General features: G+C 39.9%; 1 protein-coding gene across 2 annotated transcripts in view; it reads left to right on the forward strand.

The window, feature by feature from the left end:
- The window catches only part of LOC126281293 (uncharacterized), a 153,267-nt gene extending 128,721 nt beyond the window's left edge, over positions 1 to 24,546 (forward strand). For both annotated transcript variants that reach the window (XM_049980120.1, XM_049980121.1), the window contains exons 9-10: positions 9,977 to 10,149; positions 23,763 to 24,546. In XM_049980120.1, the coding sequence (XP_049836077.1) occupies positions 9,977 to 10,149; positions 23,763 to 23,820 (231 nt within the window). In that variant the 3' untranslated portion in view covers positions 23,821 to 24,546. The remainder of the gene's footprint in view (positions 1 to 9,976; positions 10,150 to 23,762) is intronic.
- The last annotated feature ends 627 nt before the right edge of the window (positions 24,547 to 25,173 follow it).

The following is a 25,173-nucleotide window of genomic DNA, read 5'->3' on the forward strand; positions in this document are numbered from 1 at the left end:
GACCAAACCTCCAAATTGATGGGGCTATCGAGCCAACTCCACCCTGCCGGAGGTACACCAGCCTCCTCCGGCCTCTCTCACATGGAAAGGGTTCCTTACAGTCTATCTTCTCAGGCACCCTCCAGTGCGACAGCTGACATTAGTCAGTGGCTCAAGGAGCCATGAGCGGCGGATCGAAGAGTTTCCTGCTCTTTGTCTGTCCCTGACCCCTTCCTGCGACTCCCTCCCAGGGTGCTCTTAATGAGCAGCGGGCGGGGGAGAGGAGGAAGAAGAAGAAGAGGAAGAAGAAGAAGAAGAAGAAGAAGAAGAAGTAGTTCTGGTTGCCTCTGTGCCACCTGTCCGTACCAACTCTGCAGCTGAGGACAATTTGCTGATTTTGGTGTTCCCCAACAACCTCAATCTCGCTTCTACCTCAGATGCAATGGTTCTTGATTCAGGCTCTTCTTTGGTGGTGGTAGATGACACGGTGGTGTAATCTGCCTCCTTATTCCAGAGGAATTGCAGTGGTTTCATCCACCACCTTGCTGAGCTCTGATAACTTTTCAGCCTTTACCCTTTCTTCTGCATTGCTCTCCAGGAAACTTGGTTTCCGGTGATGCGAACCTGCGCCCTCCGTGGCTATCAGGGTTTTTAATAAGAATCGGGCAGCTTATGTGTAGATATCAGATAGTCTGTGTCTACATCCTTAACTCTCTTTACAGTGAGTGTGTACCTTTTCAAACACCTTCAGAGGCTGTAGCTGTTCAGGTGTGTACGCCCCAGGCTGTTACTGTCTGCAGTATCTATCTTCCACCAGATGATGTCCCACAACATGTATTGGCTGCACTGATAGCCCAACTGCCACCACATTTTCTGTTACTGGGCAACTTTAATGCCCATAACCCTTCGTGGGGTGGATTGGTGGCAACAGGCCGAGGCACTGTCGTTGAGCAAGTATTGGCACAGTTCGACCTTTCCCTCTTAAATAATGGTGCCTCCACACATTTCAGTGTGGTGCGTGGCATTTACTCAGCCATCGACCTTTCGGTCTACAGCCCTAGCTTTTTACCATCTGTCCAGTGGAGTGTGCATGACGACTTGTGCTATAGTGACCACTTTCCGGTCTTTCTGTCACTGCCATATTGTCACTCATCTGTGCGACTCCCCAGATGGGCTTTGAATAAAGCTGACTGGGACTCATTCGCCTCCATTGCCACTATTGAGCCTCTTTCTCATGATGCCATTGATGTGGTGGTTCACGCGTTTCTGCAGCAGAATCTGCAATTCCCTGTTCTGCCAGGTCCTCTGGCAGAGGACTGTGCCTTGGTGGTCACCAGAGTTCACTGAGTTGATCAGAGATCGCAGGTGGGCGCTCCAAAGTCATAAGTGGCACCCGCCGCTGGAACACCTCATTACCCTTAGACGGCTCTGTGCCCAAGCCCAACGCCTTATTCGCCAATGGAAACAAGACTGCTGGGAATGGTATACCTTCACCATTGTCATCTGTACCTCTCAATCGCAGGTTCGGACCAAGATCAGGTGACTCTATAGATATCCCCCCCCCCCTGTCAGTGTACCTGGGCTTTCCCTGAATGGAGCAGTCGGTACTGAATCAGATACGATTACAGAACTCTTAGCAGAGCATTATGCTCAGTGTTCCACTTCTACAAATTATCCACTGGCCTTCCGCTTCGTGCAAGAGCGGTTGGAACATTGGAGCCTTTCATTCCATACATGCCACCCTGAATCATACAATGCTCCCTTCAGTGAGTGGGAATTACAAAGTGCCCTAGCCACTTGCCCTGGTACGGCTCCTGGGCCGGATTGCATCATCAGATGCTCAAACATCTTTCGGTGGACTGCCAGTGACACCTCCTCAACCTTTTCAACCATATCTGGGTTGAAGATGAGTTCCCATCACAGTGACATGAAAGTATCGTGATACCAGTGCTGAAACCTGGGGCAAGGACCCACTGGAGGTGAACAGCTACTGCCCCATTAGCCTCACCAATGTTCTGTGCAAGTTGCTCGAATGTATAGTGAGCCGGAGGCTTAGTTGGCTACTTGACTCTCGGGACCTTCTGGCTCCATCTCAGGGTGGGTTCTGTAAGGGCCACTGTGCCACCAATAATCCAGTCTGCCTTGAGTCTGCCATTTGTACGGCATTTGCCCGCAGTCAGCATCTGGTTGCTGTCCCTTTTGACATGCAGAAGGCATACAATACAACACGGTGACATCACATCCTTACCACACTTCATGGTGGGTTCTTAGGGGCCCGCTCCTGATTTTTATTCAAAATTTCCTGTCGCTTCATTCCTTCCACGTGCAAGTTGGCTCCTCTCATAGTTCCTCCCGAGTCCAGAGAATGGGGTCCCACAAGGTCCTGTCTTGAGTGTCTGCCTCTTTTTTGCATGCTGATGACTTTTGCCTGTACTAAAGCTCCGCTGGCATTGCAGCTGCTGAACGGCAGCTGCAGGGTGCTATCCGCAGGGTGCCATCTTGGGCCGTAGCGCACGGCTTCTAGTTTTCGGCCGCCAAGACTTGGTTGTGCATTTCTGACGACGTCACACTGTTCACTTTGAGCCATGGCTTTATTTTGACGGCAAACCTCTTGCTCTGGCAGAGACACGTCGGTTTTTTGGATTGCTTTTTGATACCCAGTTGACTTGGCTCCCTCATATTCAGCAGCTTAAACAAATGTGCTGGCGGCATCTTAACACTCTTTGTTGCTTGATTCACACCAACTGGAGTGCCGATCGGTCTACCCTTCTACAACTGTATCAGGTGTTGATTCAGTCCCGTCTCAATTGTGAGAGCCTGTCTTACAGTTCGGCATCGCCTTCCACGTTGCGGTTGCTTGACCCCATACTTCACTGCAGGATCCGACTCGCAACTGGAGCTTTCTACATAAGCCTGTAAACAGCATACTTGTGGAGGCTGGTGTCCCTCTGTTGCAGATCTGGTGCCAACGACTACTAGTCACTTATGCTGTACATGTTTATAGCTTGCCTGGGCGTCCAAATTACCATCTGCTGTTCCCCAACTCAGTCATCCATCTTCCCAAATGGCAGCCCCAGTCAGGATGTCCAATTGCGATTCATGTCCAGTCTCTTCTCTCTGGGCTTGAGATTTTCCCTCTCTCACCTCTTTTCTGGGCCCATATACGTATACCCCCAGTTTGTGTGCCCCATTCATGCCTTCAGCTGGATTTGGCTCAAGGCTCGAAAGACTCAGGAGGGACTAAGTCCCTCCACTGATGCTTTATTTCCATCCTTGCCGCGTTCCCCGGCTCTGCCGTAGTCTATAACGATGGTTCGTTGGTTGCTGGTCGAGTTTGGTATGCTTTTACTCTTGGGGAACAATTTGAACAACACTCATTGCTGGACGGCTACTTGTCACCATCTCTTGCGCCCTAGAGTACAACCGCACCTGCTCGGGTAAGTCCTTTGTTATCTGTAGTGACTCCCTGAGCGGTTTATGAGCTGTTGCCCAGTGTTTCCCTCTCTCTCATCTCGTGATGGCTATCTAGGAGTCCATCCATACTCTTCCCCATTGCAGCCGCTGCATGGTTTTTGTGTGAACTCCAGGTCATGTTGGTATCCCAGGTAATGAAAGTGTTGACACGCTGGCCAAACAGGTTGTCAGTGCACCAGACCTGGAGATTGGCCTTCCGGAATGTGATCTAAAGTCAGTATTGCGGCAAAAAGTCCTTGGTGCTTGAGGTGATGAATGGCGCACTCTGCCTTCCCGCAACAAACACGGGTCATCAAGAAGACTACAGGTGTGTGGCACTCCTCCTTGTGGGCCTCTCGCAAGGACTCCGTCGTACTCTGCCGACTGCACATTGGCCACACCTGGCTGACGCACGGTTATTCACTGCGCTGCGAGGACCCATCTCTCTGTTGCTGTGGTTCAGTGTTGACAGTGGTCCACATTTTGTTGGATTGTCCGCTTTTAACTGTGCTCAGGCAGACGTTTGCTCTGCCTGATATGCTCCCTGCACTTTTAACGGATGACGCTGCCATTGCTGGCTTAGTTTTGAGTTTTATTCATGCAGGGGGCGTTTATCACTTGATCTGAGGGTTTGTTGCTTTATTGTGTTGTGTCTTTGGCATACGGTTTTAGATTTTTTTTCCACCCCTCATGGTGTGCCAACCACTGTAACATTGTGTGTTTTTAATTCCTCTTTTCTGGTCTTTGTCTGTTTTTCTTGTTCAGTGTCGTCCCTTGTCGTCTCCGTTGCTTGTTTTTCTTCCTTGTGAATGTTTCATGGTTGTGGAATAAGGAAACAATGGCCTTTGTCGTCTGGTCCCCTCAACCCTCACAAACCAACCAGAAAACTTTCTATGATGCACAATGTCTCTCTTGTATTTTCTGCCACTGATGTTCGCTAAGCACCTCAGATACACTCTCATGCAGGTTAAACAAGCCCATGACAAAACTCTGTTGATTCTCTTGGTGTTGGGTCTTCACTATCTCTTCTATTAATCCATCATGGTAAGAGTTTTAGGCTGAGTAGTCAGACTCAAGAAGTTGTCATAAAAGTGTTATGTAAGCCACTTCTTCACCTTCATCTAAATGCATGTACATACATACTACACAAGTCGCTATACCATGCATGGTGGAGGGTACCTTGTGTCACTACTAGTCATCCCTTTCCAGTTTCACTCACAAATGGAACCACGGAAAAATGACTGCCTGTACATCTCCTTTGAGCCCAATTTTTCTTATCTTGTCTTTGCGGTCCATACATTAAATTTACTTTGATGGCAGTAGAATTGTATTGCAATCTTCTATGAATATCCATTCTCTAAATTTTCTCATAGTGTTTCACACAAATATGTAGTCTTTCCTCCTTAGGGATTCCTATGAGAAGTCGTAAAGCATCTCTGTAACACTCACATGTTGAATCAAACCTACCAGTAATAAATGTAGCAGAATACTTCTCAACGATTTCTTCCTTTAATCTGAACTGATGGGGATTCCAAACACATGAGCAGCACTTGAGAATGGGTTGCATTAGTGTTACACAAGTGGTCTCTCTTATGGATGAGATACGCACACCTAAAAATCTCCCAATAAAACTAAGTTGACCATTCGCCTTCCCTACTACTGACCTTAGGTGCTTCTTCAATTTCATATGGTTTTGCATTGTTACACTTAGATATTTTAATGACGTGATTGTGTCAAGCAGCACACCACTAAAAAACAGTTGTATTTGAACTTTACAGAACTATTTCTCTACTTGTCTGCATTAGCTTACATTTAAGGTTTCTCCAGTGATTCTGAACATGATATCTGCTTTCCCTACAATTTGGTTTGTGTGATCGTACCACTTTAGGTTGCTCTGGATGGCTACTACAGTACTTGATATTTTATTGTAGTTACTGTTTCCAGTACACAACAGTGTAATCATATAATAGTGAATTTCTTTGCCTATTTACATTCTGGGTAAGCTGCCAGACACTCTACCCAATCACCTACACACACACACACACACACACACACACACACACACACACACACACACACGGCAGTTCTCTGGCAATAAAGGCCACTGTGACATGTGACAAAGCTTCTCTACTCCGCTCTTTCTGATGTCACTGATGGTCAGAGCTGCCCTGGTCAAGGGTGCAATTGTGATCTCTCTAAACTGCAGCCACATCCGAGAAACAACAGAATGATTCACGGTAAGCCACTGAACCACATGAGTTTTTGCGACTGTCCTGTTTCCATTCTTCCTGTGGCCCTCCACCACAGAGAATCTGGTAGACATCTTTTCTTTGTCATAGTGCACTATCTGTGACTGTGTACACAGTAATTGTTTGTGTGAAACTATCTGACAAACACTAATCCATTTTATAGGTGCCTTGACATCCTCATTGTCATGGTTTTTCATTGACCAAAATGCCATCTTCCATGAAGAACACTATGGTACAGACACCTTTTGACAGTTTGTTTGATTATATTGTGAATTAGACACGAGAAAATAGCAGTTTGCTGCTTTAATTTTGGACACTACTGTATTTTTGTGTCAGCAGCTGTTTCCTTTTTCTAAGAAGACATTTTATCTTGTGCAATCCTCCGTTCCATGTCTGTTCTTCACCTCCTTTTTTTATTTATTCTGCTTCATAAATATTTATTCACTTTGAGTAACTTAATCAATAGGACATCTATTTGTTTCACATTAAATTTTGTCAGCATTTACATTATGTCTATACTTGAAATGCAGATACTTCTTCTTCCCAAGAATTATTCGTTTGGTGGACAAACATTGAAAAACAAAGGATGCCCATGGTTTGAAAGCAAGTCAATTAAGTACAGAACTTGAATGATTGAAAGTACCAATTTAAGTGTTACAGTAGAATATTTGTCAAAACCAGTATCACAAGATTCTTTGGTTGACTTTCAGAACTAGGCAGCTGTGTAGTCATTAAAATGCAGCTTTATTTGCTCCTGGCAAATTGTAATAGTAATAGTGTCAGTTGAGACTGGGGGTATATAGAGGATGCTGAGACCCGTATTACACTGTAAAATGGCTTTGTCAGTGATATCTTACAAAAGTTATACTGTTGTCCTAGCTGTTATAAGAGACTTATCAAAGATCTTAGACAGTGGAATATTAGCCTCAGTGCCTTTGTAGTTAAAATTTTGTAACATCTCATTTGTTTCATCATCAGTACAACTTTTTGCAAAGGAAGGAAATCTGCCAGGCAATTACCATTGTAACAAAATTTATGATAGATAATTTTCAAACCTTTATGACTTACTTATCGGCGTTCTACAAATGAATGAAAATAAGTTGTATCAAATATAAAAGCTTAAAAATCTACAGTACATATTAATAATTTAAGAGATTTCTTTACATTTGTACAGCAAGCATATAAACGTGACGACACGCAAAGTCCTATTGTAAAGTTACGTCAAAAAGTTTGCTGCGATACACACAGAGGTATTGTAACACTTAAGTCTATGTTCATGGTAATCTGTGTATTAGAATACATCACGACATATATAAATAAGTAATTTGGTGAAGTAAATTTGAAGTATAAATGCATATTATTCTAATACACAAAAGGGGAGTCAGATGAACACAAGACAGATTGAAAAAAAGTAATGAAACTGTTGATTATTTCAACAGTAATCATTATAACTGTTACTGTGTTTACCCCACTGTGGAAAAGACGGTCAGTGCCTTCATGGCAAAATGTTTGCCATTGCTTAGGTTGTAACCAAGCATGCCACTCGTTGTTCGAAGCAAATTGACGACCACAAATGTCTTTTCTCAAGGCTCTGAATACATGGAAACAACATGAGAAGATATGGGGATTGTATGGAGGATGTGTAAGGGCTTCCAGGAGAAATTTCTGTACCAACCTTGAAAACTTGTGAGCACGCTCACTCAGCAGTCTCAGCTGCATGCCAGCTTCAAGGCACCATCTGATAGGTCTCTGTAGGGACTCTTCTTAATGGTTTACAGTTCTCTCCTACAAAAGTACAGGTTATGCACTTTTGTCATTGTTCCATAGTTCATCCTGATCCAGAATTCTACTTGGGTACCCAGTGCTTGAAAGTTGTTGCACAGTCCCATTTTTCTTGGGCCTTCTTTTTGATAAAAGGCCAACTTCGCTGCCCATATTTATCAACTAAAGCCTAGTTCAAGCAAAAGCTTAATACTATCTCCTCCTTGCCTGCAACGGTTGCAGTGCATATAGTGCTTTTCTTCTCTGTATTTAGTGGGCCCTGGTCTCCTCCCGACTTGACTACGGGTGCTAAGTTTACAGCTATGTGGCACCAACAACTTTGAAATTGTTAGACACACTTCATCAGCATAGAGTTTGTTTGGCCACTGGTATTTTCCAGTGTAATCCTGTAGACAATCTTCTTTTGAAGCATGGATCTTACACCTTCCAACGGTACCAACTCTTCGTCTCCTACGCAACTGCAATTCATCAATTCCCTGATCACCCAACATATCCTATTCTTTTTGCATTTGAGGGGCATCAGACATTGGGTGGGATTACAAATGGGAATGTGCCTCACAGCCCTCTGTCAGGATCTCCATATCCCCTCCCTCGATTGTGCTGCTTGTGTCTCCTCTTCTCCCACCCCCACAAACTAGGACTGATCTATTTCAAGGTTCTAAAGTCTGTCACCCCCATGACATTTTGACGCCTTGTTATGTTCATTTCAGGAGTTTTAGGGTGCAACCCTCTTTTACACTGACAGCTGTAAAACTGGGTAAGAGGGGATTTGCTTTTACATTTGCTCCTGAGTAGGAACTTCATTTGTTGCAAAAAACATGTAGTATTTTTACAGCAGAGCTGGTGGCCCTTAGCAGAGCTCTCCACTGGCCACATTTAATATGTAGTGACTCAGTGAATGGTCTTCAGGCCATTGGACAGTTTTATTCAACACCTTGTGATCTCTGCTATTCATGATCATCGTGCTGAACTTAGTCATACTGCCTGCTCAGTTGTCCTCCTCTGGGTCCTTTACTCACCCTCCATTCACTTTGTCAATCCCAGGTGCACATTTGCAAGTGCAAATAAGACCTCTGCTCACTTGGAGATGGAATGACATCTGGTTGGCTACTAATAAATTCCACACTATCAAGTAGACTACTGCATCATGGTGTTCTTCCTTCCACCCCCACCCCCCACCCCACCCCAGAAATTGCAAAAGAATCCACCATCCTACGTCCTCCACATTGGTGATAATAGGCTGACCCATCGTCTTATAGTACGTAGTGAGCCACCAGCATGTTTTAGCTGTGGAGCAGCGTTACGGACAGTAACTCTTATACTGTTGGAATGACCTCTTTTTTTCCCCTCTTCTTCCATGCTAAGAATAGCTTTCCAAATTCCTTGCCTCAAATATTAGCTGATCATTCATGGACAGCTGAACTGGTTTTCCATTTTCTCTGTGAAAGTGGCTTTAATTGCCAGATACATCGTAAGCTAGCTTCGGAGCTGGGGCAGTATGGTTGGGGTTCGGGTATCTCCTACTGCATCCTGAGTCTGGGGGACACCCGACCTTACCTCCTTGGCCAGCTCTTTCATCTCTTTCTTACTCTGTTTTAATAGTTTTTAGATACATGTTACCTCTTTCTCAGCCATAAGCTTTTTTCTATTTTACAGGTAGCACTCTTTTGATTAGTGTGTGCTGTTTAACACCGCAACTACACTGGTGCAGGAATGGGACAGCTGTGGGCGGTGTGACTCATATTGTGCGTGGAGACCTGGGGATTCCTTTGTCCTGTCTTACGTTTTTCTCTCTCTTGTTTTTATTATTGATGGTCCAACATTTTTAGCAGTCTCAATTTTACTCTTCTGAATCTGCCAACCAGAAGACATTCTTTGCTCTGTAACTGTCTTTACCCTTCATCGAGCTCGCAGGAGTCAGATGTGAGGTGGTGCTTTAGTTGCCTTCGGATGAGCCTCAGGAAACTCCTTGTCTGCTCTGACCTATATGCCAATCTGATCCATACACTTCTCTGTAAATTCTTTCCCAGTTCTGGCATTGGTATTGCCTTCAGTGCCTCAGTCTCACCACTCTTACATACTTTAATCACCAGAACACGTGCTTTGTGGACGTCACTAATGTTGAATTGAGGGACTGATGAACTTGCCGTTTAGTCCCTTAATCACCAGCTAACTAGTTTTTAATTTACATAATGTTTACGCTCTTAAAATAGGTTAGAGGATGAATTGACTGTTCAAACGCCTGAGTCTCATAAAATGATAGATGGAAAAAACGTGAAAAATACTGAAGTCTGTGTACCTTTTTTTAATTTTATTTTAATTTTTTACCTACTTATTTATAAATTAAGTTACTCCCTTTTTTTCAACAATGACATTCATTTTATATTGTGTATTTCATGTACTTGCATATGTTCCCCGTAATGTAGCATGTTCTTAAGTTCTTATTAAATGTTAAGAAATTACTAAACTGTATTCAGTATTTGTAGTTACCTCATGTTGAAATCAATTTACAGGTACCAGTTTTGAGACAACCAGAAAACGTAAGACCGCGGCCATCGTCTAGTTTGCGACCTCCTTCCATTCGACCTCCTAGGATAAACACAATCCCACCACAGGGAAGACCTTCTAGTGGCATTCCTCGACCTCCTTCACGATTGCCTTCAAGGTTGCCTGCTCCTAAAATCAGGTAATGTAGCAGACATGTTTTGGATATGATGTGGTCTCTCTATGTAAAATATCTTGACAACATAAGCTATCACTGAATGTAAACAGTTTAATAATTTGAATAATTCTTTTCTTTTAAGGAAAAGATAGTTGAAGTGAAACGGAAATAAATATTATCTCCTGTTCTAATGTGCTTCTTCCCCCACCCCCCACCCTCCCCTTTATTTTCTTTCTTCTCCCACGTCTATTCTGTGCATCTCCACTGTCTCATTTCCTCTTCTAAGTCACCAGCTGCTGTTTGGTCATTTCTAATTTCTTGCATTTAAAATTGCCAGAAGCAAGTGAATCTCGCCTTTGATTTGCTTACACTTAAGAAAATCCATTTACTTACAATCTTCACTTTCTATTTCTTCCTCTCCTCCTCCTCTTGTTTTAATTTGCATTAACAAGATGTTAGTCGGTGATATTCTTCACACAAATTTGCAGAAGGTGTTTAAAAATTTCAGTCAAAACGCCTGATTAAAAATGTTGGATGTGGGTTTGACAAACCCTTGATTAGTTTCAGATGGTTTGTGGCACTATATGTGTATGCAGATGTTATGCAATTTCTGTAAATTATGAGCTGGTGATTTGTGGATGTGGAGCAGGTGCCCGATTGTGCCCCAGATATATTCCATTATGCCCAGATCAGGGAAATGTAATGGGCACTATCATGTTTCACAAATCACTGTAGCATGATTCTAGACATGTGACATGGACAGTTATCCTACTGGAAAAATCCCTCGTCTGGGAAGACGTCAAGTATGAATAGATGCAGATAGTACGCAATAATATTCATGCAGTTCACAGCTGTTTTGATAACTTCAATTACTACCAAAGGTCCTCAACATGTCCAGAAGAATGTATGCCACAGCATAATAGTGCACCCACAGGCCTGCACCTATATGACACGATGTATGTTTTGAGCAGCTATTTACCTGAATGTTGGTCTACGCAGATACAAATATTGACCTGGCACAAAAAGAAAACTGATTCATCCAAACAAGCAACACATTTCGATTAATCCACAGTACCGTATTTACTCGAATCTAAGCAGCACTCGAATCTAAGCCGCACCTGAAAAATGAGATTCAAAATAAGGGGGGGAAAAAAATTCCCGACTCTAAGCTGCACCTGAAATTTGAGACTTGAAATTAAAGAGGAGAGAAAAGTTTTAGACCGCACCTCCAAAATGAAACAAAGTTGGTCCATTGTAATATGAGACACAATATACGTCGAATGAATGATGATACTGCTACAGTAGTTTGCTTAGAGTCGTAGGCTTAGCAGTTACGCTTTACCAGGTAGCCATTGGTATGCGTCATGTGCTCCGTCCGTATTTATACATGTACCCTTCCTTTTTCACGTGCTTCGTCTTGTTTGAATCAGTTGCTTATTTTGCTTTGATCTGATAAGTGCCGTTTTCTTTGTTATAGGTTGTTTATGTCACTATAAGCTGAAAATGCATTACTGTACTGTGTCATGCATTGTTTGTCTCATTCTGATAGTGCCTGTTTACGGCCTGTCGCCACTCGCGACATGGCTTGCTTTTGTGCGCGCTGCCGCCGCTTACAATTAAAAAAAGAGAGAGAGAGGAATCGTCTCATTAGCGAAACAATGGCGAGAGACTGCTGTTTGTTGTTACTTACACTGCTGCTTTCTTTGATAATGATCAACAAGAACCAAATAATAGATTGCGTATGATAGAACATGTTCTGAACGAAAGTTAGGCGAAAATTTTTCTCTGTTTGAAGATCTTTGCAGCCGCTTCTTTAGTACATGAAATTCTGTACCGAAATCAGTCATCTTAGATTTAAAAATCTAGTTAGTTGCCGTGCTTCATTTCTGACTGTATCACTATTAGTCATAAGAATAATATAAATACAAACATGACACGATACGTATATTCTTCCGCGTTTTCTGTTGTCACTCTAGTTTCACAGTTTATTAGGCAGACAGGATTTAAATGAGATAGCAGCAAACACAGAAGAATACATGGCAAAATGTTTATATTCGTATTATTCTTATGGTGAAGAGAATACTGCATGTTATTCACATTTCATCAGGTACCGATTAGCAACAATCTCTTCTCACATGCAGAAAAAATTCAGAATGTAGAGTTGGCCATGTTGCCAAACATCCTAAACAGTCTTGCCAGTCGGATTTTCGTAGTATATTGAAATTCTGCTACATTCGAAGATGAACAATACGGAATTTGTATTTACTTCATTGGATAATGTATGAAAATGCAGTGGTCGAAACTTGGGGCAGAGAAATAAAGCTCATCTTCCACCTCCTCTTCTTCTTCTCCCCCCCCCCTCTCCACACACACACACACACACACACACACACACACACACACACACACACACACACTGGTTTCGGCGCCAGTATTTATCTTTGTGCCTACAAAGCATTTCTGTGTAGCGCTACACATATTCGATGGCAGAAGTTAGTTGTGGCGGCACCTACCAACATTTTTCAGAACTTCCATTTGCTTTGCACTCGTTTCTAAGCTGCAGGCGGTTTTTTGGATTACAAAAACCGGAAAAAAAGTGTGGCTTAGATTCGAGTAAATACGGCAATATCAATGATCTCGTGACCACTACAATCATAATCGACAATGTTGGGTCGATATGAGAGTACTGAAGGATCCTCTGCTGCGGTTCCCAGTGTCCAACAGTGATGGTGACCAGTACACACTGAAACACTTGCCCCTGCATGAGCTTTGTACTATGGTCATACGCACCACAGATTGTCAACCATCCTGCTTTACAGACTGAGCAAGCCTCCTATGTCTACATTCTGTGATGTGGCACAGTTGTCCAACACCTTATCAGCTAATCACTGTTTCACTGTCATTCAGTCACTTTCCGTAGATGCTCATGATAGTAGTACTTGAAAAGCTGATCAGTTTCGGTGTGTCTGAGATGCTAGTCACCACATCCCACATTATAACAGTTTGCATCTTGTCAAAGTTGCTTCTGTCAGTGTGATTTCTTGTTTGCAGCCTGTATGACTAGAAATCCTTCCCATTTCTCTCTGCTCTGCTTATATATTTCCTTACCACATCACATGCCCACACCACTACCAGGTGCCCTCGTGGTGGGCAGCAGTCATAACGTTTTTGCTCATAGGTATGTTTTTCACAAATTCAAAATATTCCTTTCAGTTTTAACCAGTACACCTGTAAACATGTTCCCATAACACTTGTACAGACATACCAATGTGGGGACTGCCACTCTGTTATGAACATACTTAATTGGCATACCAGCTCACTGAGTTCTTTTCTAGATATGTTCTATACAGATGTGACATGTTCTAAGTTCTGAGCAGAAGATAAATATATGAAAACAAATTGTGTTTTGTATTCGAAAATATTTTAATGATTATGAAGAGGAATGTAACAGCAAATGTTACTTGACAGTTATGGCTAGGGACCAGAAAATGTAGCATTTATTTTAGACAGAATTAGCATCATTTTTTTGGAGCAATTAGCTTTGTTGTGAACAAAATTTGCGGCAGAATCAGCATAAATTTTTATAATTAATTAGAGGTATAAAAATTTGGGGTGCTACATGTGTGAAATTGAAATTCATCACAAAAAGAAAATTAAAAAGCAGTGGTTGGTGATAAAATAATGTGAGATTGATTAGTTTTTCCTTTATAATTAGAGCTTTTTGAGTGGAATATTTGCTTTCATAAATCTTAAACCTCCAAACCTGAAATAGTCTTCACTTGTTTTCTTATTTTTGTTCTATTTAAGTTTTCAGCAAATGATTGTTTGTGTTGAGAAGTAGCAGCATTTTCTCACCATTGAGCACTTGTCTTATTTAAGGTATTTCTTGAAATTGTCTCTCTTTTCCTATCCTGTTCGATAATTTCAAGATCTGCAGAACATCGATTTCAAATCTGTAGTATGTAAGATTGGATTAGTATATTGCAGAGTAGGCCTTCAGTGTGGTTGCTGTAGTGTAGAGTCTATAATATAACAGCCAGTTGTGAGTCTAAATAAATGAGAACTCTGGCTGCTCGAAGGGTGAGGAATAGTGTGAGGAACAAGTATCACGACCCCTCCTCAGCGAAGCTAGCTTTATACCATTTTCTGTGTTTCTGCAAAAGCTGAACTGAGACATGGTCATGGGGATTGTCGATACCTTTGCAGTTGAGGCTTCGCATGAAACCCATGATGGGGCAGGATTAGTTTCCTCATTCTTTTCAAAATAAAATAACATGCTACATACAACACAAAGCAAAATGGAGTTGTAAGACAGCAATCCTGGTTTTTTTTCCCCCCTCTCTTTTTTCCCCCTCTTTTTTTCCTCTCTCCCCCCCCCCCCCCCCCTGCCTCTTCAGTTCTAGTCCATTCTGTAGCCATGAAACTGAAAACCTTAATGAGCAGTGGGGGGTGTTGACTTAATAACTTATGCATCTCCACAGTTTTTGGTTCCCATTGTGACACATTTATTAAACTTGATATCATACTGTTCGGATGCTGACTGAGTCCTTAATTGGGTAACACATGTAATATATAAATCAGATTAGCTCTTGCATCCAACAACATTTCAGTGACAGAATTTATCAGCTAAATGACAATGTTATTATAGCACAGATTTTAAAAATGCTATCAGCGGATCAGTTGTTGTTAAAGTCTTCAAAACAAGATGCTGAGTATGGGACAGAACACAGTTCACCTGTACATCATGGATCACAGTAAACATAGTGTCTCACAGTAATCTATAAAGTTATGCAGTGATATTTCATTAAGTCCTTAACAAAAGTCATAAAGTACAATAATCAGTTGTTCCAGTGATAAAGAAGGTCCAACTTTCCTGTTATTTAGAACACAAATTATCCAAAATATCACAAATTTGCTTTGCTTGTGATGTTAGCTGTTCATATTCAAGCCCTGACCTTTTTACTCCCAAGAGTAATGCGGAAATTTAAGTATAATGAGTAGCTCATGCAGACTGTTTTGTATCAGGGTGGATATTATAAAGACTGGCATAAGGACACACTGTGATTTTGGCAACTACATATAATCATTTGAAAAACTGTTAGGTTAGATTTTGCTACTCAGGACAAATTATAAGTGTTTAAAAGTAATTTTGTTTTTGAAAGATGTGGTTGTCTAGGAAATTGAAATAGTTTAGGAAACACAGTTTTTTTTCTTGCATGTTTGGGATACTACACTTACAGGTTCAAGTGCCATATTAAAAATACCAGTAAATTATGCAGGAAGCTTAACAAATAATGCAATGAATTAGTGAGGTATGTCATTTTTTGCATAAAAATTACGCTAACAAAAGTATAATGACAAAGGTTGGAATCCAAGAAACAGAGGCAAAATCTGCCATGGAAAACATAACTGGTCGCAAACTTTAATGTTAATTATCTTATAAGTTAATTAGTTTCACAGAAACTAAAATACATTACTGAAAGGTCAAAAGTCCATCTTTCTAATGAGTGATGTGTCTGTCCATAAATGCTTGTTAGCTTACATGAAATTTGCCATTACTTGCTTTAGTATAATTTTTAATTTGACATAACTTTTAATAAACATAGTTTTAAGCAAAACTAATCATATTTTTGCAGTCAGTTGATATGAGATTATAACTGAAATAATGAAATAGAATGAAATTTGATCTTTATAGTAACATGACAGCGTCTTGGCTACATGTTACAGGAAATCACAACCAATCCAAGACAGAAAAAAAAGAAAAAGAAATCATCAGTAGAAGTGTAACAATAGCAGATGGAAAATTCCAACTAGCTCTGTTGCACTGCACAAAGTGTTAGGTAATGGTTACCAAAAAATTAATTGCTTAAGTTGGCAGCATCATAAATGAGGTAGTTCAGGCTCAGCCTCCACCATTGTTGCAACCATGGTTCAAAACACCTTGCACCAAAACTGTTATGTTAAAGCATTTGTAATTTCACATAATACCAACTTAGCTACCAGACATACATGTGTGTTCCCACTGCTGAGTCCTATGTTAGCATACATGGAGTGTGTCTTAAAAGTACGTTTCACGTGGTCAACTTTCTTGTTCTTGTCTCAAATGACTACTCATGATAAGTGCGTCTACTGCAGTACCCTTGGCATTTTATTCCGGTACTGTCTCTCATATGTCACAAGTAATGGATCCATTTACACATCAGTGCCAAACTCGTGTTGTGTGAGCTGTCTGCCATGCAGTTTGGCACCTGAACAGCGAAAGTGAAATTATGAGGGACTATCGTTTTCATGAAAAAATCCAAATATAATAACAGACTGTAGGAACAACCATCATAATAGTTTATTTATGACTAAAACAAAATCCATAGTGAACATTTGTGACAGTAGTGAACAGCTTGTGTTCTCCACAATTCTGATAACTGAAAGAAAGAAAATGTGTCATTCAGACTTCGGAAAATATCTACATTTATCTACTTGAGAAAATATATACTTAGGAACATATCAAACAACATTTATAAGGCAGCAGACAGCGCCTTTTTATATTGTCCTCTGTATCCTGATTTCTTTCAAAGTGCCGGATATCATTCAGAATTATTTTTCTCAGTAAAAAGGTTTATCTGTTTACATTCTTGTTTATCCATAATGTAGGCTTTTCTTTTGTCGTGGAACCAATATTGTAAATAGCGGTACCGTTTCGCTTTGATATTTAGTCTCTCTTGTGTGAGAACACTAGTAGGAAAAATACCAGGCTTTGGCACAACATTTGCATTGTCATGAAAACTAAGCAAACAACAAAATAAAGATGAAGATACAAAAGCACAAAACCTGATACTATAATAACGAGTGAGCTCAGTGAGAATAGGTTGTTAACTGCAGAAGCATCCATGCTGAGGTGCTGTAATGAGTATTGTGTATTGAAGGCTGTGAGGCCCAGATAGTATTAGCAACAGAAAATTGTTTTAAAGAAATAGTGAATAGCAGCAAAATCCTAAAATCAGATTGGAATAGTTATTGTAAGGATAGGTTAGTCACCACTGGTGGCTGCGAATTTATTAAAGTAAAGAATTTGTTAATATCTAGGGAGGTTATACAGAGTCTGAATGTGAATTAATGTGGGTGAAGTTAAGCATCAGAAGTGGGTCAAAAATGGTAATCAGATGCTTTCATAGACCGCCTTCATCAGAAGCTGAAATGATAGAGTGCTTCAGAGAGAACTTGCAGCATTTAGTAAATAAGCAGATCATGATGTAGTGGGCAGTGACTTCAACTTGCCAAGTGCAGAGTGGGAGAGTCTTGCTGTCAAAACTGGTGCCAGGCACAGGAATTCATGTGACATTATTATGGATGTCATTACTGAATATTACTTTGAGCAGATAGTTAACAGCTCATACATGAAAGATCTTAGACCACCTGAAGTTGGAGTCATGAGCAATGGCAGTTGAGTTTGGGATTGTTCTGCACATCTATGTCACACATTCTCCGACATCCAATGAGTATTCAGTAGTGTCCTGCTGTGAATGTTGCAGCTAATGTGAGCATTAAATGTGATCGTAGATTATTAAGTAGCAAATTTTTATTGCATTTGTTGCGAGTTGTCGCATCTTGACGGTGGTGGTAAGCAACAAATTCTGTGAAACCATGTGAGAGATGCAACTTGCTGCGTACACATTTTCTTCAGGTGCAAGCACATTTATCCGCTTACTGCAAGTGCCGCTTGGAACAGCAACAGTGAAAATGCGCGAAGTGCCATCGTTCATGGATCGGACTATAGCAACAGATACACCTGCACTTCTGGAATAGGGAAGGGTATCAGGGAACATAAGGTTGTGGTAGCAAATATGACTATGGGTATTACAAGGAATGTTAAGAAAGTTAGGAAAATATTTTTGCTCAGCTAGAGTAGTCAGCATCAAATATTCAGTCATGAGGACATAGATGTGGTGCACAAATAGAACAAAATTCAAAATCATTGTTGAATATGACTTAGACAAGTATGTTTCAAGCATGGTCATAGTGGATGGGAACAACCCACCGTGGTTTAACAGCAGTATTAGAAAACTTCTACATAAACAGAGAGACCGTCATCACAGATTCAAGAAAATTCGAAACCTAGCTGACAAATGGTGAACGAAGTGAAAGTGAACAAAGGAAAGCAATGAGATAAGTGTTAAATGACTTTGAAAGTAATATTTTGTCAACTGGTCTGAGTAAAAACCCTAAGAGGTTTGATCTTACATAAAATCAGTAAGTAGCTCAAAATTATATACTCATTCACTTGGAGACCTTATTGGCACTGGAACTGAATATAAGAGAGAAGGCCAGAATACTGGATTTGGTCTTCCTGAATTCGATCTTCCAAAATTGTTTCACTGCGGAACACAGTAACGTGGTCCCTTCTTTCAATAATTGTACGAACATCGAAATGGCAGATATTGAGATAATGGATCACGCAGTAGAAAAGCAACTAAAATCATTTAGTAATAGAAAGGCATCAGGATCAGATGAGGCACCAGTAATATTGTACAAAGATTATGCAAAAGAACTTGCTCCCTTAATAGAGCAGTTTAAGGTAATCTCTGGAACAATGAAGGGTACCTAGTGACCGGAAAAAAGTGCTGGTCACTCCAGTTTTCAAGAATGGCTCTAGGACAGATGCACGTATATTGTTGATGTCTATCTTTTGTGAAATTAAGGAAAATGTTGTGGGCTCAAGAATTGTGATGTTTTTTGGAGAACGAAAACCATCTCTATAAAAATCAAAATGTATTCCACAGACCTAGTGAAACTCACCTTGCTCTGTTCTTCCAGAAGATAGTGCAGTAAGCAACAGCATTCAAGGTTATGTTTTCTTTGACTTCAGGAACGCATTTGACAGGGTCCCGTACTGCCATTTAGTGAAAAAGTATGAACTTACAAACCATCTTACCAGATTTGTGAATTGATTCAAGACTTTCTTGCAGAGAGAACTCACACTTCACTCTCAATGAAACAAAATCTGCAGAAATTAAAGATTATTTCAGGAGTACCCCAAGGAAGTGTGATAGGACCGATACTATTTACAATGTATATAAATGATGGAACAGATTGCTTCAGGATCTCTTTAAGGCTGTTCGCAGATTACGGCATTGTCTATAAGAAGATAGCAATGCCAGAAAACCCTTGATTTGCAGAAGGACCTGCAGAGGATTGATGAATGGTGCAGAGACTGGCAGCGTATCCTGAATGTAAATAAATATAACATTATACACACACAGGAAAAGAAATCCACAACTGTATAGCTACACTACTGACGACAAACTGCTGGAAATAGTAACTGCTGTAAAATATGGAGGAGTATCTGTCTGGAGAAACTTTTAAGTGGAATGACCACATAAAACCAATAATAGGAACAGCAGATGCCAGACTCATACTCTTAGGAACACTCTTAAGGAAATGTAATTCACCCTGTAAAGGGGTGGCTCACAAGACACTTGTTTGACCAATTCTTGAGTAAGTTCATCAGTCAGGAACGCTTACTAGATAGGACTGACAGAAGAGGGAGAGAAGATCCAACAAATATTGCTGCCTTTTGTTGTAGCACCATTTAGTCCTCATGAGAGTGTTAAAATCTTAGTGACAGATGCTACAAGAGAGGCATTGTACATCACAGAGATTTACTGTTGAAACTTAGAGAGGGTATGTTGGAGAATTAACATTGTCAATTGTAATAATTGTGCACAGTGTGTATTCAATAGTATGGGATCCAGTGTACTTACAAGTACAGTCAAATGGTATTGCATTTGATGTCAGTAGTGCAGTATATAACAAGACATCAACAATTCAGGTGGTAAAGGGTGGAACTCGCCCCCCCCCCTCTCTCTCTCTCTCTCTCTCTCTCTCTCTCTCTCTCTCTCTCTCTCTCTCTCTCTCTCTCTCTGTGTGTGTGTGTGTGTGTGTGTGTGTGTGTGTGTGCGTGCGTGCGCGCACATTCCTTTCTAGCAGATAGGAACCAGACATAATTAGTGACAGTGCGTATTTTGTACATAAGCCGCAATTGTGATATAGACATCCAGAAAACAGTTATCGTGTGATGAAAAAGCAAAAAAATTGGTATATAGGAGGAAATGGGGCACTCTAATTGCTGAATCACCAAATGTTGAAGCATTCAAGTACAAAATTTATAATTTCATCAGAGTCAGTGGACAACATGGATGGAACAGAAAATAATGGCAAAAGTAGAAAATTATCTGAGGCATCCAAACAGTTACTTTTGCCCAAATCAAGGGCCATAAACCATTATTCTGCTCAACTTAGTAGTGATTTACAGTTGTCAGTAACAGCCAGATGTGTACAACAAAAAACAACTGACATTCAAGAAACGACTGCAGAAGCCTGCTCTTAACATCCAAACATAAACAGGTTACATTGTAGTTCACTGAAACATGTCATGCACTAGAGAATGGAGTAGAGTGATCTTCAGTGATCAGAAGTAGTTTAATTTAGATGGTCCGGATATATTTCATTATGATTGGCATGATCAAAGAACAGAGTAGTAGGTAAGAATGAGCAGACATTTTGGTGATCGAAGTGTTAGGATTTGGGTAGCATTCTGCACTAAAGGTAGATCACACATTCCTTGAGTGAACAGTAGAATAAACTGTAACATTTATCCATAGAGCTAGAGACAGAATGGATTAGAATATATGATGATCTAGGGGATGAAAGTCTAATATTCAACAGGATAATGCATCTGTGCATGTTTCTTCTATTTTAAAAAAAGTGGTTTGAAGATAAAAGGTATCAATGTCTTGCCCCACCTGCATGCAGCCTGGATTTGAGCCTCATAGAAAATCTCTGGGGGATATCTGTCAGGCATGTTTGTCTCAATGGAAGGCAATTTGAGCCTGTATGTGAGCTGTAAAGAGCAATACAAGAAGAGTGGACAAAAATTTCAGAGCAAGAACTACAAATCCTATCAAAATCAATGTCGAAGAGAACTTTTGAGGCTATTAGGAAGAACAGATGTTGGACAACATACTAACAGTGCAATAACCCAACAGAACAGTGACTGCTTTTATACCAATTTCCAGCCAAGAAATGCAGACAACACATTATTTTGTTACTTGTGTTACAAAAGAAACTATAATTCTATTGTCATGATTGTCTTTATATATATATATATATATATATATATATATATATATATATATATATATATATATGCTACTCTCATACTAAATTCGATAAATGTATGCTTCATACATTGTGTATTACTTTCATAGGAATCCTGCTAGTATACTAATTTCCACTATTTTATGTATCGCAAAATGACCACAATGAGAACATCTGAAAAATTAGAGCTAACACAGAGGCTTATCGACGACAATTCTTCCCACACATCATTCGCAAATAGAACAGGTAAGGCAGTTAGTGGTACAAGAAGTATCATCCACAATACACTGACAGGTGGATTACACTGACAAGTGGTTTGCGGAGTATTGATGCAGGTGACATCACAATCCCTTGTTTCAACAGATGTACAATCTGCAGCATACTCTTGAGTTTACAAGCTCCGTGGACTTGGCACAATCAATTGATCATGAATGTCTCTGTCTAATTTGTTAAGTAATTGGCTGTTGAGTTACACACAAGTATAGCGTGCACATCCACAGAGAGTACTCAGTTTTTACCAGAAAGTGATTCATGTAAAACAGCCTTTACAGATATTGGGCAACCATCCACTGTTTGATTTGACACCAGAATGTAACTTATAAATGCACTGATACGTTTGTGCATAGGTGCCCTTTCTTTGTAGACACCTTCTTAAGCACATTCTCTTCCCAAATTGGACTTCACCAGATATTTTGCAAAACTGATAATGGAAAATTGGTTGCTTTTTTGATACTTATTTCCAGAAAGCAAAGCTATTTCAAACTATCTCTCATAAACAAGTTGATCTGGATACACTTGGCTATGAAATAGCATTTATTACATAGATTCACATTTATCACAAGGCCACTATTTAATGGATGTTGATCTTCCCGCCATGTGTGTGCTTTTGATTCTCTTTGTCCTGGATTTAAGGACAGTAGAGTCCTACTAAACTATTGTTCAAAGGTTAAGTCCAAACAGGAAAAAAGGAATGTGGAAAGAGGGGCATTGAACTGGCAATAGGGAGGGCTAATCAAAATGGTGCTGATTAACTTATCTTCCTACCAACAGCCTTATTTTCCATGTGAACAGTGCACTGGAACATTGATCTGTAACAGTTTTTTTATTTTGATGGTTGTTCAAGGACACAAGAAATACTTATTATGGACCTGTATGAGGTGGACAAAGAGCAACCACTCCACCACAGAACCAATATTTGGACTTAACAATATGTAACAATTTCTACAGCATAGCTGTTTGTAGAGCTAACACTTCCTTCAGATGGTAGTTGCCAGACAACCTGTATATTTGAGAATTGGAGTAGGTGGTCTGTTACAGATTCTAGCAGTACGTGCCCTTCTCAAAAAGTGAGGAAGCAGGTTTAAAAACTGTTGCATCAGGAGTGTTGAAATTGTACTGTAAATGAATGGAAGAACATTTTTATCACAGATTAATCACACCTCAATATGTAGAATAATTATCACATATCCATGAGGAAGGAAAGGTGTAGCCAGTACAATCACTGGAATATTATGCAAAAATAGTAGTTCTGTTTAGGGATGGAAGGAGAGTGTAAGAAAGCAACATGTTGAATTGTTAGAACATTTGTTGTTGGTCAGGTGTTTTGCAGAGAGGAATTGATGCCAGTCAACCCCCCACAGAGGAAATCTTCTGTACAGCTCTTTCTAAAGAATAGGATTGGCTGCCAGCAGAGATCTTAAAATGCCACCTGAACTTGTGCCATATCACTATATCTGCTAACTAGTGTCATCATCATCATACCACCACCACCACCACAGCATTCACAACAGCGTTATGTGAGATATGATACAATCAAGTTGGAGATACGGTTTGCTGCAGTACTCTTGTAATTAGTTTATAAACTGGTCTGAAGATAGCTGATTAGCAATTCACAGCAATCGTAAAAAGGGGTTATTGCTACCAAGTAATGAAAAAAAATATGGTACAAAATGTATATACAATATATTTTCATTATGAAAAACTTAAGTTTCCCGCCAGCGTATTTCCTTGAAAATCCATCCTTCTCATAATATTTAACTATTTATTGTCATTTCCATATATTAATTCATTTCTTTTGTTGTCTTGAATGAGTTCAGAAGTCTAAAGTATAGACTCCAATTAGAGAGACAAATCATAAAAAGAGATAATGAGGCTTTAAGGGTACAGTAAATGTGACCAAAATGTGTGCTTGGAAAGCAGTGTTGTATTCTGTATTAATTTTGATGCCACATTTAATTTTTTTCTTTGCCTAGGAGCAAAAAAGATATTTTTGGCCTCTACTTTTTGCCCACTGAAGTCATATAAATAACTCTACCATTTTCTCTCTGAAGCACAACAGTACAGTGCTCACATCACTGGGAACACACTTTTACATGATTAGGTTATAAATTACTTGCATTCAATAATATTTCTATTGTCTTATTAACACAGCAGTTAATTTGCTGCATAGATTGAATTATGCACTCATGTGAGCTTCTCTCTTTCAGGTCATCAAATGCTGGGCAGCCACCTAACAAAACAAATAAAATGCCTGGTTATTACTAATTTAGATGACATTTTAATAATACCATAGTGCCTCAAATACACGTTTTTATGAAAGACATGATAAACATTGACTGGTTTTAATAAATTTAACATTTTGTTATATGTGATGAAGCTATGTGGAATTCTTCAGTTAAGAAGTTCATCAGAGATGTTACACCTCACTTAATGGAAATAAGAAACAGTTCATTTAATACATGATTTCAGTATTTACTTTTTTGTTCAGAGGTAACTGCTTTTGTTAAAAAAGACATGACATCTCGAATACTAATGTGTTTTTCATTTACGTATTAATGTTTACCAATAATTGTAGACTGAAGTGGTTCTGGTGCTTGCTTTAAAAGTTGCATAGTCTAGTTAATTATTCCACTTGTTAGATGTTGAAAGACTGACCTGTTAATGGCTTTGGTGAATCAGTGCATTGTCATCCCTTCATTAAATTCTTCATAAAACTGCAGTATTATGTGTTCTGTCACGTAAGAAAAGAGCTGAGTTTTACGAAGATGTGCACATCTGTTTTTAAAAAGTTACTATTTTGTACTTTAGAAAAAAAATGAAAGTTGATAGCAGGCATTTTTCATATCCTTCTGTTTTAAGGAGTAGATTTTGAAATGCAAGAAATGAGTATTGTTTTTGTATCAAAAGGTTTTGTAAACAAAAAGTTGTATATATTTATAAATTTATGAAAAGAAATCAGCAACAATTGATACAATAAACTTTTTTTACACAGTGTGTTTTTATCCTTACCCCACTTATTTTAATTTGAAATAAAAAATAAATAGAACTTCCAGCAGAGCGCAACAACTTGTGTACAGTAACCTGCCAACAGATTGTTCAGTTATGGATAAGCCAATCTTGAACCCACGTGTACGTGCAGTAATTTTTTCCCACCTGCAAGCAGCAGTTAAGTGAGGTAGGGCATAGTGCTGGCATTGTTTTTTCATTGCAAGAAAAGTTACAGAATGAGTGGAGCAGCACTGCAGCATCAAATTTTGCCAGAAACTGAGCAACAGCCAGGTGGAAACCATTCGGAAGATTCAGATAGCTTTTGGTGATTATGCTAAAGGTGTCACACAGATTACGAAGTGGTACAACTGGTTTAAAGCCCTTCAATCAGTGGAGAGCGAGCCACACTCTGCTTGGGCGTCAACTTGCCAAAATGACCAGGTCATTACCAAAGTGAATGGATAATTCTGGTTTTAGGCCTTACATTTTGGTAAATATATTATTTATATGCTATTGAGAAGGCCTGATTAATTGCAGATGACAAACTGCAGCAAAAATCAACTGTACTGCAGTTGACAGACAGTCACACAAACATCAATATGTCTGGCCATCCTAATTTAGGTTTTCCGT

This window comes from Schistocerca gregaria, chromosome 7 (assembly GCF_023897955.1).
Source record: "Schistocerca gregaria isolate iqSchGreg1 chromosome 7, iqSchGreg1.2, whole genome shotgun sequence".
Taxonomy (NCBI): domain Eukaryota; kingdom Metazoa; phylum Arthropoda; class Insecta; order Orthoptera; family Acrididae; genus Schistocerca; species Schistocerca gregaria.